The 20,256-nt window shown below is 37.8% G+C and overlaps 1 protein-coding gene across 2 annotated transcripts in view; it reads right to left on the bottom strand.

The window, feature by feature from the left end:
* Positions 1–20,256, bottom strand: part of TENT2 (terminal nucleotidyltransferase 2) — a 78,330-nt gene that overhangs the window by 46,588 nt on the left and 11,486 nt on the right. Inside the window, exons 6-8 of one of the 2 annotated variants that reach the window (XM_017870907.1) lie at positions 3,562–3,676; positions 3,326–3,417; positions 1,636–1,714 (exon numbers count right to left, since the gene is read on the bottom strand). In XM_017870907.1, the coding sequence (XP_017726396.1) occupies positions 1,636–1,714; positions 3,326–3,417; positions 3,562–3,676 (286 nt within the window). The remainder of the gene's footprint in view (positions 1–1,635; positions 1,715–3,325; positions 3,418–3,561; positions 3,677–20,256) is intronic. The other variant, XM_017870908.1, reaches the window with a different exon arrangement.

Here is a 20,256-nt window from a genome sequence, read left to right as displayed (position 1 = left end):
AAAAAAAAAAAAAAAAAAAAAGTATATACATATTTTTATTCCATCAAACTAAAAAATTATTGAAAGTAATACATGCTTATCATAGAAAATTAGGAAAATACAGAAGTGTATAAAAATGAAATTCTGAAAATCTTTCCCAAATGAGCAATTTTCTAATTTTTTAACTACAGAAAAAGTAGTACCAGGATTTTTTGAAACCTGAAAATTTTCTGTTATAATGTTTTACTATCAAAATTACAGAATATGTATCAGCTGGGCTTGGTGGTTCACACCTATAATCCTAGCACTTTAGGAGGTCAAAGAGTATGTATCACTTGAGGCCAGGAGTTTGAGACCAGCCTGGCCAACATAGCAAAACCCCGTCTCTACTAAAAATAAAAAATTAGCCAGGTGAGGTGGCACACACCTGTAATCCCAGTTAATAGGGAGGCTGAGGCATGAGAATCGCTTAAACCAGGGAGGGGGAGGTTGCAGCGACCCGCCATCGTGCTACTGCACTCCAGCCTGGTGATAGTGCGAGACTCTGTCTCAAAAAAAAAAAAAAAAGAATATATCAAGCTTCAAAATAGAATATATGTGCAGGAATTCAGAAAAATAAAATTAGGAGTTAAAAGTTTTGAGCAATAAGTACAGGTTCTGAGACCAACAAACTATAGTCCAGGCAAGTTACTAAATCCATTGATCACCAGTTTCCTTAACTATTAAAATAACCAAAAGAAAAGAAAAGAAATTCATGTGAATTACATGATCTTTAAGGTACCTTCCATTTTAATATTTTGATTCAAATAGCTAATAAAATCCACTTAAGTATGAATTATTCTTTATTTTACAGAATAATTCAGAATGCAGAAGCCTACGTCCAAAGAAATAAATCACTTCATTTATTTCTCTTCTACAATAGATGTAAGTTATTCAAAGACAGTGACTTGTTACTTGACTTGTACATTCCAGCTCAAAGTCTGGCACATAATGAATGTCTGTTCAACAAATGAACATGTGTCCTTCCAATATCACACAGGATAACTTCAACTTTCTATAAAATTCTACATAAAAAGAAATTATTTGAGATGGCTTAACATGTGGATTAAAATCTGTTTAGAGTCAGTGTATTCAAAAAGTAAAATCGTAAAATAAAATGGCTTAAGTCAACAATTTGCTTTCTGTTGAAGTCATACATTTAAGTCTCATGTTCAGTGATCTTATTTTTAAAACAAGTAAAGATGCATATCATTGCAAGCCAGATGAAACTGTCACACACATAAAGCCTACAGGACTTTATGTGTATCAACACTTTTAGCCTTTCACAGATACTCTGTTATTACAACTATTTATATTCATGCTTTAATTTCCCTAACAATCTACAAGCTTTTGAGAAAAAGAACTAAAACTTACATATCTTTGAATCCCCCCCACTGCAGCAGGTGGTATATTTTGCAGTAAGAGCCATAAAGATATGTTGAATAAATGATCACTCTTCTTTTTAATCAAAAGTTAAAAGAAATTCATTTGGAAAAAAGGATCCATATTATACCTATCCTGACCAGAATAAACAATTCTTACCAGAAGATAATGTAAGAGGCATTTTAAATAAAGTTATGTCAGGTGACATACAAACTTGAGGCATGTCAGACTTACAAAGTCTAGTACAGAAGTGTTTATGGACTAAGGTGAGTATATGCCGTGCTTCAGTCTTCTGATTTACCTGAAAAAAACACTGAAAAGTTAAAAATAAAGTGTTTTTTCATTATCTTTCTAAGCTTAATGTTTCATTTTCCTAACGTATCTCAACAAAAAACATACAAGATACACTTTCTTTTGGAGTTATTTTCAATATACCCAAGGAAATTTATTTTCTAAATTATAGAAAAGTCAACCTTTAATGCTATCTTTCACATCTACATTTCTAAATCAATTCCTGATTTTAAGCTTAAAAGCACAATTTTCAAAGCAATTCTGAAACAGCCATTTATGTCACTTTTCCCTTCAGTATAACACTGTACAAAAAGCAACCTCCAACAAAAATAAACAGAATTTTAGCCTTATCTAGATCTTAAGCTGCTCAAGGATAGTTTCATATCTATGGTGCCTCAGTTTGTGTAAAAGCTATGACAACATGATTTAGACATGTGAATAAGACTAGAGGATGAGTGGGATGTGCTTGAGTATAATCTATCAGCACAAAAAAGTTTTAATTACAACCCTTGTATTCTCCACTGTTAATAATGTGAGGTTTTTTTAAACTTTCTATGATTTCAAAGCCTAGAAAAATATCATTCTTCCTGGAATAAATCTCTTTCTGATTTGCAGTAACGAGAAGTCATTTTTGCTAGTGGAATAATAGGAATAGTAAAATTATACATTAACATTCAGTAATTTTTTGTATTTTTAAAGATATAAAACATAATAAAATTACACTGAGCTTAATTTAATCACCGGTAGTTCAGAAGAAACCTCAGCATCTTAAAGAGGCTGCCTCAAGTCAGCTTAATGAACACCAATTACTGCAGTATTAAACACAGGAGTATCAGTTAACCGGAAATTCAGGTAAACATACTACAGGTTGAACATCCCTAATCCAAAAACCTGAAATCCAAAATCTGAAACTTTTTGAGTGCTGACATGATACTCAAAGGAATGTTCATTGGAGCATTTCAGATCTGGATCAGGGATGTGCAAATGTTAAGTATAGTGTAAGTATTCAAAAAAAAAAAAATAAATCTCAAATCCAAAAAACTCTGGTCCCAAGCATTTTAGATAAGGAATACTCAACCTGTACTAAATAACACAGTATCGTTGCTAAAGAAAAGAAAAAAAAAAAAAGGCAAAATGTCAGAGAAAATATTTTAAATTTAATAAACATGATAGTCTTATTTTCAATTTCAGTGAAATCTATTTTCCCTTAATAAGCATTTTCAAGGAGAAAAAAGTAAAATTAAAATAGAATCACTGAGAATTCAAATGGAAAGGAAATATATCAAGAAGATAATATTGCCACATGCTCTTCTTTGCTGCATCCTGATAACATATCCAAACTAATGACATTTCAAAACAGAGGCAGAGTTCTTGAAAAAAAAAAAACACAACATATAGTGAAGCCATCTCACTTTAAAAACTTAGAATTAAATTAATGCTATACTTCCTATTATGCTTATTGTGCACATGCCTTAAAAATAAAAAATTTCCTAGGTTTCCTGCAATTATGGTAAACAAAATTCAAAGAAGTAATCACAACAAAGCAAATTTTTTTTCCTCAATGACTTTTATGTAAAATTTCTTAACCCATTAACACGAGAAACATACTTGGAATAAATGTTTCCTTACTTACTGGTTCTTCCTTAACAACTAGGCATAAATCACCATCACTGCTCCGGGTACCAAATCCATTTAAAGAGGACCCAACCAAAAAAAGTCTGCTTTCTAAAGAAACAGAAGAAAGTAGTAAGAGTATTTAAAATCTAAACAAGGTGCACTGGTTCTGTGCCTATTAAAAAAAAAAAAAAAGATAAAATTTAAAATAGGAATGCATATACCCTAAAGGGCATGCAAAATAGGGAAACATACGTGGAAATAATAGCTGAATTTCTCTCTGCAGCTGTGTTCGACAGAGTTCTTTCTTCTTTAAATCACTTATTTGCTGCTGACATGTTTCAAATAATTCCAGTATCTGCTGACTCAACTTGAATCCACCGCAAAAAAAAAGTAAAAGTTTTGTTCAGCGATGTAAAAGTAATTGCCATATGGAGAAGTATAAATCAATTATATTGACACTATTTTAAAAGGGAATATATATTATCTTCTGAATAGTTTCCAAAACAAAGCTACTATTACTGAAGTACAGGAGGAGAACAGTCTGAAAAACTATATATAAATTTTACAAAGTAAAATTTACAACTCACAGAAAAGTACAGACACATACTTCATAATAAAAATAATCCATGGGTCAGCAAACTGTTTAACACTTGCTCACTGTATTTGTATGGCCCCTGAGCAAAGAATTTTTTTACATTTTTAAAGGATTATGAAAACAAATAAGAATATGCAACAGAAACAATATGTGAGTTGGCTCTTTAAAGAAGTTTGCCCAATCCCTAGTATTCACACCCACAAATACCAAATATAAGAGATGTCACCAGCCCCTGGTCTTCTAGGCTCATGCAAACCACCCCCTGTCCCATTCTTGTAATAATGCCCTGAACCCTAACTTCATGTTGCCATGTACTTACCACCCTTTTTTTTTTTTTTTTGAGACGGAGTCTTACTCATCGCCCAGCCTGGAATGCAGTGGTGCGATCTCGGCTAACCGCAACCTCAGCCTCCTGGGTTCAACCGATTCTCCTACCTCAGCCTCCCAAGTAGCTGCGAATACAGGCATCTGCCACCACACCCGGCTAATTTTTCAATTTTTGTAGAGACAGGGTTGTGCCATGTTGGCCAGGCTGCTCTCGAACTCCTGACCTTAAGTGATCCGCCTGCCTCAGCCTCCCAAAGTGCTGGGATTACAGGTGTGAGCCATCACACCTGACCCTACCACCCTTTTATCTACTGATTTGGTTCACACTTTTCCCTCTAGCCCAACTCTTGCCAACAACATAGGTGATTTCCCTATCTGAAATGGGCTATATATCACGACATACTCCATTTCTGGACTTTTATTTCCTCCAGTATTCTTCATCAGTATACACTCCTAAATTGCGGTCTTTACAATAAACTGGAACTGCTCTAGCTCTGAAATTTTAAATTCCAATATACTATCTTGGCTTCAATCTCCTATCCAATTCACACTTTCTCACTCTCCTCATACCTGCTCTAGAACCACAAGAGATCCAGATTCCCTTGAAGCCTCCCTTTTCTGCCAAGCCATCAGCACCTAAATGGTGTTATTTCTTTTCCTATGCAGTCTACACCACACAGTGCATCCCTCGAACCACTCTCTTATCATGCCTTAACAAACATTATCTCCTTGTCATGTTCTAATACGTGTCCTACAAAACCCCAATCTTAGGTCAATATTAAAAAAAAAAAAAAAAACACACACACACACACCTTCTCTGCTCTTACATCTAAGTTGCTAAGAGACAAAACTGAAAAAAAAATTAAAATCATAAAATTGGAGTATTTCAAGTTTACAGTATTAGGTTGGCCCTTAGCATCACTTAGCAATTTCTTCCAAGTCTTTGGTTAGATATTGCTTCTGTTTTTCATTATACCATTCCAAAATGTTTACTATCTTCTTCAAGCCCTCCAAACTTATCTCCCTTTCTCTAGCAGATACAGTTAAAGTTTACTATGAAAATTGAGAATACCAAATGTGATATTCCTCAGCCTCTTAACTACAGTCCTAAAAACAAACATATCTGAGGGGGAAAAAAAGGCGCCCTTTTCCCCATTCAAAGCTAATCTCTCTACCAATAATTTTGTATTCAAGCCTTCTGGTCACCTTAAGGGCACAAACACCTCTACCAGTCTTTTAGTCCTGCTCTTGTATTTTCAATTTCTCCCTCTCTAGGACTGCCTTATAGCCCATAATGAGGCAAAAGTATCACACATCATGAAAAATGTTGTCTTTTACATATTTAGAATCTTCATTTTAAGAAGGCAGAGGCATTCTAGGCAATTTGGCAATGAAAGAAGCATAACTTTCTTTAAAATCTCTGAATACCCACCCCACAAAAGACAGCAACTAGGAAAATAAATCAAAGAGATCAAACCAAACCAAAATGTGGCCAAAAATTAAAACACAATTGACTGACCAAGTATTCATCATGAACACTCAGGAGTGAGACAAATACCAATAGCAGCAAGATTCACACGGTATCAGATACGGTAAAAGAAAAGGGAATGGGATTTCAAACAGTCTTAAAAACAGAACATGCAGAAATCAAATTGCTTATAGGTAATATCTTCTTCCCCTCACTCACCAAACTAAGCAGCCCACATCAATGTACCACAATCAAAATAGGCAAGCAGCTTCATAGGCTACAATTCATAGGTAAATGCAAGGGGACCACAGAAAGATCAGAGACCTCCAAACAAAATGAGGTTCCCTTCCAAGAAAAAGCAACAGCAGAAACTACCCGGAAGAGAAACCTAAACTGGACAGTACAGAGCCATCAGGAGAAAAGGAAAGGTATAAAATGATTCTGCCTCTCAGTGGACATATGAATATGAAAACATTTTTGGTTATTATAACAGGACCAGGCAGGGCAGAGGGAAGGTCCCTGGTATCTAGTAGGTAGAGGCCAGGATGTCAGTGAACATCGTACAATACAGAGGACAACTCTACCACAGCAAAGATTATCTGGCCCAAAATGCCAATAGTACAGAGAAAAAATTCTGCTCTAGACAAAAGTAGGAAAGGAAAAAAGCAAAAGTACTCAGGAAGTATATTTCTGAATACTACACAAGAACAGAAGAGGACTGGGCGTGGTGGCTCACGCCTGTAATCCCAGCACTTTGGGTGGCCGAGGCAGGTGGATCACGAGGTCAAGAGATCAAGACCATCCTGGCCAACATGGTGAAACAGCATCTCTACTAAAAATACAAAAAAATTAGCCAGGAGTAGTGGCACATGCCCGTAGTCCCAGCAACCCGGGAGGCTGACGCAAGAGAATCACTTGAACCGAGAAGGCAGAGGTTGCAGTGAGCTGAGATCACACCACTGCACTCTAGCCTGGGTGACAAGAGTGAGACTCCGCCACACACACACACAAAAAAAAACCGAAGATGAGAAGTCCTAGAGCCACAAAGCTAGCCTGCTCAACCCTCTCCACATAAAAGTAGCACACTGCTGGGCATGGTGGCTGAGCACGCCAATAATCCCAGCACTTTGGGAGGCCAAGGCAGGCACATCACTTAAGCCCAGGAATCTGAGACAAGTCTTGGCAACATGGCAAAACCTCATTTCTACAAAAAATTTAAAAATTAGCTGGGCATGGTGGTACGTGCCTGTAGTCTCAGCTACTAGGGAGGCTGAAGCAGAAGGATTGCTTGAGCCTGGGAGGTCGAGGTTGCAGGGAGCCATGATCACATCACTGTACTCCAGCCTGGGCAACAGAGGAAGACCTTGTCTCAAAAACACTGAAATAAAATAAAATGAAAGTAGTACAGAAAAAGCCATCTCAAAGACAAATAACAGAAAGAAAGAACTGGAATCTCGAAAGAGGTAAGAATGGGAGAGGACAGAAGAACATATTGAAGAAATAACGCCTGAAAGTATTCTAATCAATTCCCATACAAAGTATTTGTAAGAAAAATGAGAATACATTGAGCAACTTTTTTTTTTTGGATACATGGTCTCACTGTGTTGCCCAGACTAGAGAGCAATGGTGCAATCAGAGCTCACTGCTGTCTTGACCTCCTGTCAAGCAATCCTCCCATCTCAGCCCTGCAAGTAGCTGAGACTAAAGGTATGCAGTACCACATCTGGTTAATTTCTTTTCTTCAGAGACAGGTTCTCACTATTTTGCCCAGGCTGTAGAGTAACATTTCTACGACAACAAAGCACACCAGAAGAATGTGTAAACAAAACTAATATGTTTAACATAATATAAAAAACCAAGGCCTTTTCTCTCAATTTTCTAAAAAGATAATTCACTACTTAAAGCATATATACTATCAACAAACAATTAAAATTTACTTTTAAAACTTCACAATAGCAGCAAAAAGCATGAAATATTTAGAAATCTATGTACCAAGAGATGTGCAGGATTTGCATACTGAAAACTAGAAAACATTGAGAGAACCTAAAGACCTAAATAAAGGGAGAGATATATACCACATTCATGGATCAAAAGACTATTGTTAAGGATGTCAATTCTCCCAGAATTGACCTTTAGATTCAATGCAATCAAACTCAAAAGCCCATTTGATATAATGTGTTTCACAACAAATGAAAAAGAAATCAAAAGCCCAGAAGGCTTCTTTCTAGAAAGTGACAAAAGAATTTTAAATTTGACTTAGAAAGGCAAAAGTCCAAGAATAGCTGAGAAAAAAGTTGGAGAATTTAACCCACCTGACTTCCATACTTATAATGCTACAGTAATCAAGATGGTATGGCCCTGACGGAAGGATAAACAAAAAAGATCAACTGAATATCAGAACACTGAAATATTTACAAATAAAATAACTGGAATCTGATTCAAACTAATGAGGGAGGGAGGTAAAGGTGAAATAAGATTAGTCATATGTTGTTAATTGTTATGGTCATATGTTGGCAATTGTTAAAGTGGACAACATGAGGATTTATGATACGTTTTTCTCTCTACTTTAGTATATGGTTTGATATTTTCCATAATAAAAAGCTAAAAAGAAAAGTGTCCAAGTTTGTAACAAATGTGAAAAAGATCTCCAGTAAAAGCGGCTAACATAAAATTTTAAATGATACTTGAAGGATTAAGTTTTACTGACCTAGAGCAAGGGTTGGCAAACTATTTAGGCCAAGTATGGGCAGCAGGCTAAATAATTTCTACTTTTAGGCATTGTTAAAAAGAAAAGAAAAAAGAATATGCAACAGAGGACTTACATAGCCCACATGCCTAAATATTTACTATCTGGCCCCTCTGCCAACCCATGATCTAGAGAATCAGGCAGATTGGATCAACATAATCCTAGAATTCACAGTAGGTACTCAGTCTTTGTTGAATAGCAAAATCAACACACAAACTTCTTGGCTGGGCAAGGTAGCTCATGCCTGTAATCCTAGCACTTTGGGAGGCCGAGGTGGGCGGGTTGCCTGAGCTCAGGAGTTCAAGACCAGCCTGGGCAACGATGGTGAAATCCTGTCTCTACCAAAATACAAAAAATTAGCCAGGCGTGGTGGCATGCACCTGTAGTCCCAGCTACTCAGGAGGCTGAGGCAGGAGAATCACTTGAACCCAGGAAATGGGAGGTTGCAGTAAGCTGAAATTGCACCACTGCACTCCAGCCTGGGCAACAGAGCAAGACTCTGTCTCCAAAAAAAATTAAAAAATTAAAAAATTAAAAAATTTCTTTACAATGCCCAAGTGGAATGTTATTATATTCATAAAGTGCTTTCATCTGAATGACCCTGTTAATGTAGAAAGAGTCCATGTGAAAAAATTTACAATGACCTGGAAAATATGAAATTCCATATTCTTGTTCCTCTCCGTTTTTTACATGCATGGAAACACTTTTTCTTTCCCAAGGTCTACTATAATGGAGATTTAATGAGTTTTTATGTGAAAGAATTTTCCTCATTATCTACCCATTAACTTGGGGATTCACATTCTCAAATCATACTACTTTACCCTAGAACAAACACTGAGAGCTCAGATAAGACAAAAGAAGAAATGCACATATACGTTGAAACAAGATTTCTGGTGCTTTAATTTAGAGAAATATTCCAGGAGATGGCTCACTGTTCTTATAATTCTTTAAAAAAAAAACAGAGAGGAGGAATGTATAATATGAAATATCCTTGGCTAGGCCGGGCGTGGTGGCTCAAGCCTGTAATCCCAGCACTTAGGGAGGCCGAGACAGGCGGATCGCGAGGTCAAGAGATAGAGATCATCCTGGCTAACATGGTGAAACCCCGTCTCTACTAAAAAATACAAAAAACTAGCCGGGCGAGGTGGCGGGCGCCTGTGGTCCCAGCTGCTGGGGAGGCTGAGGCACGAGAATGGTGTAAACCCGGGAGGCGGAGCTTGCAGTGAGCTGAGATCCAGCCACTGAACTCCAGCCTGGGCGACGGAGCAGAACTCCGTCTCAAAAAAAAAAAAAAAAAAAAAAAGGAATATCCTTGGCTAAAATCATATACAATTTAGATCACATATGTAATAACAAGCTGACCACGCATAATGGCACTCCAAAATATTCTTTAATTCTGGGGTAAATTTTCCTAATTTTTAGTTTAAAAAAACTATTCGAAGCCAGGTACGGTGCAAATGCTGGTAGTATCAGCTACTCAGGAAGCTGAGGCAGGAAGATGGCTTGAGCCCAGGAGTTCAAGAATAGCATGAGCAACTTAGTAAGACCCCATCTCAAAAAAGAAAGAAAATCCCTCCAGCAACATATATATAAAGTGGATTATTCTTAAACTTGTCTAAATCACTACAATACTATCTGCTTAGGCTACCTACCAAGATCTATCACTATAAAATTAATTAGTCTATTTCTCACTACACAAAAAATTTACTTACACATAGTCTAAAATATTAAAATAAATATTTCTGGCCAGGCACGGTGGCTCATGCCTGTAATCCCAGCACTCTGGGAGGCCAAGATGGGCATATCATTTGAGGTCAGGAGTTCGAGACCAGCCTGACCAAGATGGTGAAACCCCATTTCTACTAAAAATACAAAAAAAATTAGCCAGTCATGGTGGCAGGTGCCTGTAGTCCAAGCTACTTGGGAGGCTGAGGCGGGAGAATCGCTTGAACCTGGGAGGCGGAGGTTGCAGTGAGCCAAGATCACGCCACTGCACTCTAGACTGGGCAACACAGCAAGACTCCGTCTCAAAAAATAAAATAAAATAAATTAAATAAATAAATAAATAAATATTTCTTTCAAATACAAATGTTCATTTTTCCTAAAAAAAAATTGTAACTTGTCCTCAAAGTCAAGGTCAAATTAAGTACCAATAAAATTACCACTGTCTGAAGTCAACACAAGCCATAAGGACAAGTGAAGTACTAGCTGGGATTCAGAAAAGTTTTTATATGTACCAATATATAAAGCTCTCACATGGTATTTAACACTGTATAACTTTCACATGGTATTCTCAGCAGTTCACTACCTGTTCCTGATAGCTGGGCCCTGGAGTAAAAGAAAGTGGGAAAAAAAAAAAAAAAAAAAACTTTTAGCCTGGCGAGGTGGCTCATGCCTGTAATCCCAGCACTTTGGGAGGCTAAGGTGGGTGGATCACCTGAGGTTGTGAGTTCGAGACCAGCCTGACCAACATGGAGAAACTCCGTCTCTACTAAAAATACAAAATTAGCTGGGCATGGTGGTGCATGCCTGTAATCCCAGAATCACTTGAAACCAGGAGACGGAGTCTGCGGTGAGCCAAGATCGTGCCATTCCACTCCAGCCTGGGCAACAAGAGCGAAACTACGTCTCAAAAAAAAAAAAAAAAAAAAGCTTTTTAGCTGGAAATACCAAGACCTAATCATATACTACAATGTAAATTTTTTTTTGCCTAAGTGCTATCTACAAACAACAAACACAAATCAGCAGTGAGCTTTCGAAATGGGAGAAATAAAATTAAATTATGGTCCAGAAAACAGGTCATTATAGCATATAAACATTGCAATAAAAACTGGCAATTCCTCAGGCTCTCTCACTGCCTTAGTCTTTGTTACATGTAGCTACAGAAAGAGCTGGTATTAATTTTCTGAGTAAAATAAAGCCAGATGTGTAATAAAAGTTTGAATTCATTCTTCACAGTCAATTCCCTTTCCCATCAAATTAACCAATTCTGAAATAAAATAGAACCAGAAAAATGTCATGCCTAAAACAACCCACTTTTTGTTTGTGTGTTAAATTACTACGGTTTTGTGTATGGACAAAGTTGGGAGTATTCTTAATTTATAAACTGGCTGGTTGAGAAGGCAATTTGGATTACTGATTGTTTTCCTCCTTAAGTTTGATTACTTTAGGCACTTACTATTACCTGAACTTGGACAAAGAATTGCCCAAAAAAGGATAGGAAAAAAACAAGTTTTTATTTGATCTCTTTTGTCTGAGTTCTCTCTTAGGTGTTCTGGGTAAATTGACATCTCGGTGGTTTTGAATTTTCTGACAAAAACATAAATTAAAAAAACAGATCATTTAGAGATCTGTAAGATAACTATCCCCAAAGTGTTCTTCCAAGGATGCCAAGAAGCTCCATAAAATTTGCCCCTTACCAAATTTAACATTACACAGGAAATGTAACAATTCTTTAATAATCATCTTTTTATTTCACAATCAATACCAAGAAAAACCTCAGCCTAAACTCATTTCAACTCAAAATTCAAAATCAAGTAAGTCAATTCACATAATACCTTCTACAAACCAGAAATTTCAAAGAACAGTTCTAATACTGTAGATGGAATTCAGGGGCTTAGATAACTAATTACAGTCCCTTTTTTGTGCAGAAAACCATATATTCTTCTAAAACATAGAGTAAAAACAAAAGTTAAAATTCAGGAATCTCTGATTTCATCTTTGAAGAGTTGTTAACATAAGTCATCTCGAAAAAGACAAAAAAAAAAAAAAAAAAAAAAAAAAAAGAAAAAAAAAAAAAAAAAAAAAAAAAAAAAAAAAAAAGAAAAAAAAAAAAAAAAAAAAAAAAAAAACCTGATGATAAAAAATTTAAACTCAGGAGGGTATTCATTTTCAAAATTCAATTCTTTAGGTTATCCTCAAAGTAGTTAAGAAAACTTCTAACAAAATCTTTCCCTGGAGCTGGCAGATTCAGCTGACTGACTTACTATTATTATTAATGAATTCATTATTACCACTCTTAAGTGAGCCCTCTACACTACCCAGAAAATAATGTTTCAAACCTTCTGCACTCTGTTTCTCTGGTGAGTTTGATTCCCCACATTCAGTAAATGGTATTTCAAAACATTCTCCACTATTCTCAAACCTCTGATATCCTACTTTATCTTCTCCAGTCTCAACAGATGATCTTGCATAGTAATTCAGAGAGAAAACAGGAAGATGTCATTCAACCCTGGAAACTCCACTAACGTCTCCCTACCGTATCTACAAATTTCCCTGTATCCATACCTATCCTCTCTCCTCCTATCAGCCAGTTCAAAAAAGTTTTTCTCTTACCTAAGGCCAATCACTCCACCTATATACAGGATCCATTACCCTTCCACCTTGTAGGAAACCTTATTCATGATTGTTCTTTTCTTTCCAGAGTGGTCAACCTCTTTCCTGTCTATAAATCTTCCCCACAAACATTTATATGTGGCCAGAGTTTCTCCCACCTTACAAAAAAAAAGCCTTGTCCCAACTTCCCACCTTTTGCTCCCCCCTTTCACTGCCAAATTTCCCAAAACAGTTGTGTATAACATTGGTTTGCATTTGTTTTCCCATTCTTTCCTTAACCTATTTCAACCAGTCTTGGACACAGACTCACTTCCTGAGGCTTCAATTACCATCTGTATGCTGATGATGGCCAAATACACATTTCTAGCTAATGAATATCCTTTGAATTCCAAATCTATATGCAGTATATTCAATTATCAATGCTAAATATCCACTCTGATGCTTCAAAAGCATCTTAAAGGCAACATGTCCACAGACTCATAAGTCAATCCTTATTAAGCACATACATAAATTTTTCTCCTCTTCCATTCTATTCTGTCTCAGCGAATGATGCCACCATGCATCCAACTGTAGAAGTCAGAAACTTGAGTGTAATCCTCAATAATTCTCCTCAATCGAACCCAGTGGTTTTCAACTAGGACAATTTTGTCCCACAGAGGACGACTGGCAATGTCCATAGACATTTTGTGTTGTCACAACTAGGGATTGGTGGCAGGAATGCTACTAGACGTAGGAGGGTACACAGGACAGCCCCTCCACACTAAAGAAAGCTGGCCTAAAATGTTGATATTGCAGAGGCTTAGACACTGTAATCTAATATATCATCAAATGTTACAGATTCTGCCTCTAAAATACAGCTGAAATCCATTAATTTCTCTTCGTAACTACTAGCACTTCCTAATTCAAGGTACCATTGCCTCTCACTTGAAATACTATAGTATAACTTCTCTACATCCATGCTTGCTCAACTTCACTCTGCTCTCCACAGTGCAGTGAAAATAACCTTTTAACTTATCTGTCCACTGCATTTAAAAAAAAAAAAAAAAAAACAACTCTGAATAGGTTCCTGCTGTTCTTAAGCTAAAGTCCAAAATGGCCTAGGAGACCTTGCAAAATATGCTACTCTTCCCACTTCCCCTACCACACCTTCACCCACTTTCCCTCTAATTCATGAAACACTAGCCATCTTTCAGTCATTTGTACACTCCATTCTCTTTTCTGCATTAGGAACCTCAAACATGCTATTTCCGCTCTCTAAAGCAGTCTCCCCATCCCCACTTTTGAGACGGAGCCTCACTCTGTCTCCCAGGCTAGAGTGCAGCGGCATGGTCTTGGCTCACTGCAACCTTCACCTCATGGGTTCAAGCAATTCTCTGCCTCAGCCTCCCGAGTAGCTGGGATCACAGGCACCTGCCACGAGGCTAATTTTGTATGTTTAGAAGAGATGGAGTTTCGCCATGTTGGTCTTGAACTCCTGACTTCAGGGGATCCACCCACCTCAGCCTCCCAAAGTGTTGCGATTACAGGCATGAGCGACCGCGCCCAGCTCCCCATCATTCTTTAACTAGTTAACTCATTCATCTTTCAGATCTCAACTCAAATAATGTCTCCTCTAAGAGGTTTTCCCTGAGACCCCAAACGCATTCTCTCAGCACTCAGTAATTTCCTGCACAGTATTTATATAAATAAAATTGTGATCTGCATTTTTTTTTAATTTTTTTATTTCTGAGACAGAGTCCTGCTCTGTCACTCAGGCTGGAGTACAGTGACATGATCTTGGCTCACTGCAACCTCTGCCTCCCTAGTTCAAGCAATTCTCCCGCCTCAGCCTCCCAAGTTGCTGGGACTATCGGCGCATGCCACCACGCCCAGCTAATTTTTTTGTATTTTTAGTACAGATGGGGTTTCACCATATTGGTCAGGCTAGTCTCAAACTCCTAACCTCAGGTAATCCACCCGCCTCGGCCTCCCAAAGTGCTGGGATTACAGGCTTGAGCCACTGTGCTCGGCCTATGTGTGATTATTTTTTAATGGCTCCCCCTCCTCTCACTATGCTGTACCTAAATGCAGAGACCATGTATGTTTAGAAAAACAGTGTATCTCCCATGCCTAGAGCTCACAAATATTTGAATGCTAAATAAATTAAAAATCTTATCTACTCTAGGAGTTTCAACTGTCACTTTTGTTTCAGATCTCTTCAGGATCCCTATATCTCCAGCCCGACCTTACTTCTGAACTCCAAACATATACTGTCAATACAGTTATATTTTTCTACAATACCAATTAGCTTATATGTGATTGGTAAACAGGGGAATGGTATCAATACAACATACAAGTTGGGTTTGTACATGATTTGTACATGGAGCTGTAACTGTAGCATTACAACTGTCACGAGAAAGAAAAAAACCCCTCAGTATGTAGTCCTTACAGATCTAACGGAACTAAAAAGCATTTGCATCCAAGATTCCTGCTCAAGAAAACATACTCCTAGCCTCGGAGAGCTCTGTGCTGGTGTATTTCCTTTTGTCTCTACCTTAACAGCATCCTCACTGACTCAGAGCTCCATTTTTAACTGCCTGTCTCAATGCCCAGCACAAGCCAGCATCTCAACTCTATTTTGTATATTTCTAATATCCCCTGCATCAGCATCTAGCCATGCCAAACTGCCTGCCTGGTCTGTCCAAGTTATTTCCCAAGATATCAATTATTATTCTTGATAGTGTTCCGGTTACAAAACTGTTTAGGTTTTGAGTAGTCTGTTCCAACCCTATTTCCCATAAGCCCTATATCATTAGTGTGCAATTTGCAGGACATGAAGTTTCTCAGGAGCACAAATGTTTTATAGCAGATTCTCTCATAGTACAAATAACTCGAGTATTTCCTCAATCAGCCTATATACCCCAAATCTAGGTTCCTTATCTCTACTAGTAACCCAGAATCAAATCATTGGAGTCATTCATGTCTCTTTCACCCTCTCTCTTCTACACTCAATTATTCCACACATTCTATAAATTTTCCTTACACATTATCTCCCACATCTTTTTCACTACCATCTACCATAACTGAAACCTTCAGCGCCTCTCATTAGGATGAATTTAACAGCCTTCAAGGGGGTCAACCATCTTCAGGATGAATCTAACAGTCTTCAAGGTGATCACCATCTTCCAAGCCCACTTCATTCTAAACCAAATTCACTATACAGCAAGGACTTTCTAAAAATACAAATCTGACTGTGCTATTTTTCTACTTTAAAACCTTCAACAGCATTCTACTTGCATTCAATGCTTCAAACCACTGCCCCACTTTATCTCACACTGAATCCTCCATTCACTTTACACTCTACAGAAGTAAACAACAGTAAACCACACAAACTGTCAAACACAATGCCAGTAATGACAGATACTCAATAAATATTATCACTGTCACAGATTACCTTGTATTACAGTTAGAATGTCATCTGCCTACCCTTGATTTTAAGTATCTTAAACTCCTTCTCTTCGTATTTTTAGAAACAGAGATCAAATCTTGGTTTTACCACTTACTCGCTATGACCTTGAGCAAGTTATTTAGCTTTCTGAGCCTCAATAACACTAGGATAACATCCATGTCATGGGGTTGCTGAAAAGACTAAATGAGATAGCATATGTAGAATGCCTAAAAGAGACATCAATGTTAGCTTTCTTAGAAAGTGTTCACTTAAAAAATAAACACAAAACGAACTGCTTGCCTTCTTTCTCCCACAACCTGACAGGTAGAGAGTAGCACTCAAAGAAATTGGTTCCAGCCAGGCATGGTGGATCACACCTGTAATCCCTTTGGGAGGCTGTAAGCACTTTGGGAGGCTCAGGCAGGTGGTTCACCTGAGGTCAGGAGTTTGAGACCAGCCTGACCAATATGGTGAAACCCCATCTCTACTAACAATACAAAATTGGCCAGGCATGGTGGCACGTGCCTGTAATCCCAGCTACTTGGGAGGCTGAGGCAGGAGAATCGCTTAAACCCCAGAGATGGAAGTTGCAGTGAGTCAAGATCGTGCCATTACACTCCAGCCTGGGCAACAAGAGCAAAACTCTTGTCTCAAAAAAGGAAAATAAAGAAATTGGTTCAATTACACAATCTATCTTTAGCCTTCTGAGATAAATCCCTAATTCTAAATATTTAGGAGTATTTCTTTCTATATGACTAATTTTAAAACATTATTGATACAGAACTGTACCTTGCCAGATGGTTTATGCTGACACTAATGTGAATTGTTATTAAATTTACTGAAATTGAAAATTTGCCGAGTCCATGTGCAAAACTCGTAGTTAGTTCCAATAGTTAACTATCACAACATACACATACAAGTAAAAATAGAGAGCTTTCAATAGTTTATCACAATAAATTCCATAGAAAACAGGGCTACCAGCATACATACCTTAAAAAACCAGTAAAAGATTCTTTTTTTTTTTTTTTTGAGACGGAGTCTCACTCCGTTGCCCAGGCTGGAGGACCATGGCATGATTTCGGCTCACTGCAACCTCTGCCTCCTGGGTTCAAGTGATTCCCCTGCCTCAGCCTCCCAAGTAGCTGGGATTACAGGTGCCTGCCACCACGCCCAGCTAATTTTTGTATTTTTAGTACAGACGGGGTTTCACCACATTGGCCAGGCTGGTCTTGAACTCCTGACCTTGGGATCTGCCCACCTCGGCCTCCCAAAGTGCTGGGATTACAGGCGTGAGCCACCACACCTGACAAAAAGATTCTTATACGTTCATTCAAAGGATTGATCTGATTTGATTTATACCATAGGCTTTCATATTATGGCATTACAAGATAGTCTTTAAAATGAGTAAAAACAGCTAGGTGCAGTAGCTCATACCTGTAATCCCAGCCCTTTGGGAGGCCACTGCAGGAGGATCACTTGAGGCTAGGAGTTCAAGACCAGCCTGGGTATCATAGCAAGACCCTGGGTATCACAGCAAGACCCTGGCTCTACCAAAAAAAGAAAATTAAAAACATTAGCCAGGTGGCTGGGCGCGGTGGTTCACACCTGTAATCCCAGCATTTTGGGAGGCCGAGGAGGGTGGATCACAAGGTCAGGAGATCGAGACCATCCTGGCTAACAAGGTGAAACCCTGTCTCTACTAAAAATACAAAAAAATTAGCTGGGTGGGTGTGGTAGCAGGCGCCTGTAGTCCCAGCTACTCGAGAGGCTGAGGCAGAATAGCTTGAATCCAGGAGGCAGAGCTTGCAGTGAGCCGAGATCGCGTCACTGCACTCCAGCCTGGGCAACAGAGCGAGACTCCGTCTCAAAACATAAAAAAAATAAAAAATAAAAAATAAAAAACTAGGCCAAGCACGGTGGCTCATGCCTGTAATCCCAGCACTTTGAAAGGCCGAAGTGGGTGGATCACGAGGTCAGGAGTTGAAGACTAGCCTGATCAACATGGTGAAACCCTGTCTCTACTAAAAATACAAAAATTAGCCGGACATGGTGGCACACACCTGTAATCCCAGCTACTCAGGAGGCTGAGACAGGAGAATCGCTTGAACCCGGGAGGTGGAGGTTGCAGTGAGCTGAGATCGCGCCACTGCACTCCAGCCTGGGTGACAGAGCTAGATTCCATCTCAAAAAAAAAAAAACTAACTAAAAAAACCCAAGTTAATCTTTTCTCAGTTTCCTTTGCCGTTTTCCTTTCTCCCACTGATTTTGACTGATTGTTTTTCCTATTTCAATATGGTTAAAAAAAGTTACAGAGGAGAAAAGAACAGTTTCTTCAATAAGCTGCTGGGACAACTGGACCAACAGCAAAAGAATAAAGTTGGAACCCCTACTTTACATCATATACAAAAATTAACTCAAAATGAATCAAAGTCCTAAATGTAAGAACTAAAACTATAAAAGTTTTAGCGTAACACATACGTAGGGCAGGGAAAAAATAATATAAAATAAATAAATAAAATTTAAAAATTAACACATAGGCATTAATCTCCGTGACCCTGAACAACAGTTTATTAGATATGACACCAAAAGCATAACCAACCAAAGGAAAATAGACGAATTGGACTGTATCAAAATGAAAGGTATTTGTGCTTCGAAGGATACCAAAAAGAAAGTAAAAAGACAAGCCACATAATGGGACCATAAATTCACAAATCATTATCTGGTAAGGGTCTAATATGTAGAAAGAAATAAAGAACTCTTATAACCCAACAGTAAAAAGACAAATAGTCCAATTTAAAAATGGGCAAGGGATATCGATGAATAGACATTTCCCCAAGAAGATATACAAATGTCCAATAAGCAAATGAAAAGATGCTCAATATCATTAGGCATTATAGAAATGCAAATCCAAATCACGATGAGATACCATTTCATACCCACTAGAATGGCTATAATCAAAAAGACAGACAGTAACAAGTGCTGCAAGTTCAGCAAGCATGTGAAGAACGTACAGCACCTAAAAACTGTTGATAGGAATGTAAAATGGTGCAACCACTTTAGAAAACATTTTGGCAGTTCCTCAAAAAGTTAAACACAGAGTTACTATATGACCAAGCAATTTCACTCCAAGAGAGGTAAAAACATATGTCCATGCAAAAATCTGTACAGATATTCACAGTTGCACTATTCATAACAGATGAAAAGTGGAAACAACCCAGAAATTCACCAACTGAGGACTGTATTAACAAAGTGAGGGCTACTCATACAATGGAGTATTATTCAGCTATAAAAAGGGATGAAGTACTGATGTGTATGCTACAACATGGATGAACCTTGAAAACATGCTAAATGAAAAAAGCAAGACACAAAAGGCCACATATTGAATGATTTCATTTACATAAAATGGCCAGGATGGGATAAAGACAGAAAATAGATTAGTTGTTGCCAGGGAGCAGTAGAAATGACTGCTATTGGGTACAAAGTTTCTTTCGGGGGTGATGAAAATGTTTGGGAATCAGATAGTACAGTTGCACAACTTTGGGAATATATTTTAAAACCACTGAACTGTACACTTTAAAAGGGTGAATTTTATGGTACAATTATAACTCACTTAAAGAACAAAAGAATAATAGAGGAATAAAAAAGCAGCACAACTAAGGAATGAAGCAGATGTTGCCTTTCTGACCCAACATTTCTGTACACTTACTATGTTTCAGACCTATGCTGGTTGATAGGAACCCAAAGATGAGTAAAACAAAGTTGCTATACTTTCTTCACGGTTGTTCTCCTTAGCCTACAAATATCTCATTTCTCAAGAGTGTGGCAGCTTTGAAAATGCAAAAACAGCAAGTATAAAAAACAGACAACCCAAGAGAATGCCGATATTTACATTATAAACCCTCTCAATTACTCAGAAAAACCGCATTAGGTTTCACTAAATATAGGGGAGGGGAGAGATACGTTTCTAGTACTAGATGTTAAATAACTCATTGTTCCCCAATGCTGACAATGTCATTTTCCAAGAATTATTATTTAAATAGCTTCATTTC

This window comes from Rhinopithecus bieti, unplaced genomic scaffold, assembly GCF_001698545.2.
Source record: "Rhinopithecus bieti isolate Rb0 unplaced genomic scaffold, ASM169854v2 scaffold_5216, whole genome shotgun sequence".
NCBI lineage: Eukaryota > Metazoa > Chordata > Mammalia > Primates > Cercopithecidae > Rhinopithecus > Rhinopithecus bieti.
The sequence above is the reverse complement of the archived record's forward strand: the minus strand, read 5'-3'. Positions and strand labels throughout refer to the sequence as shown.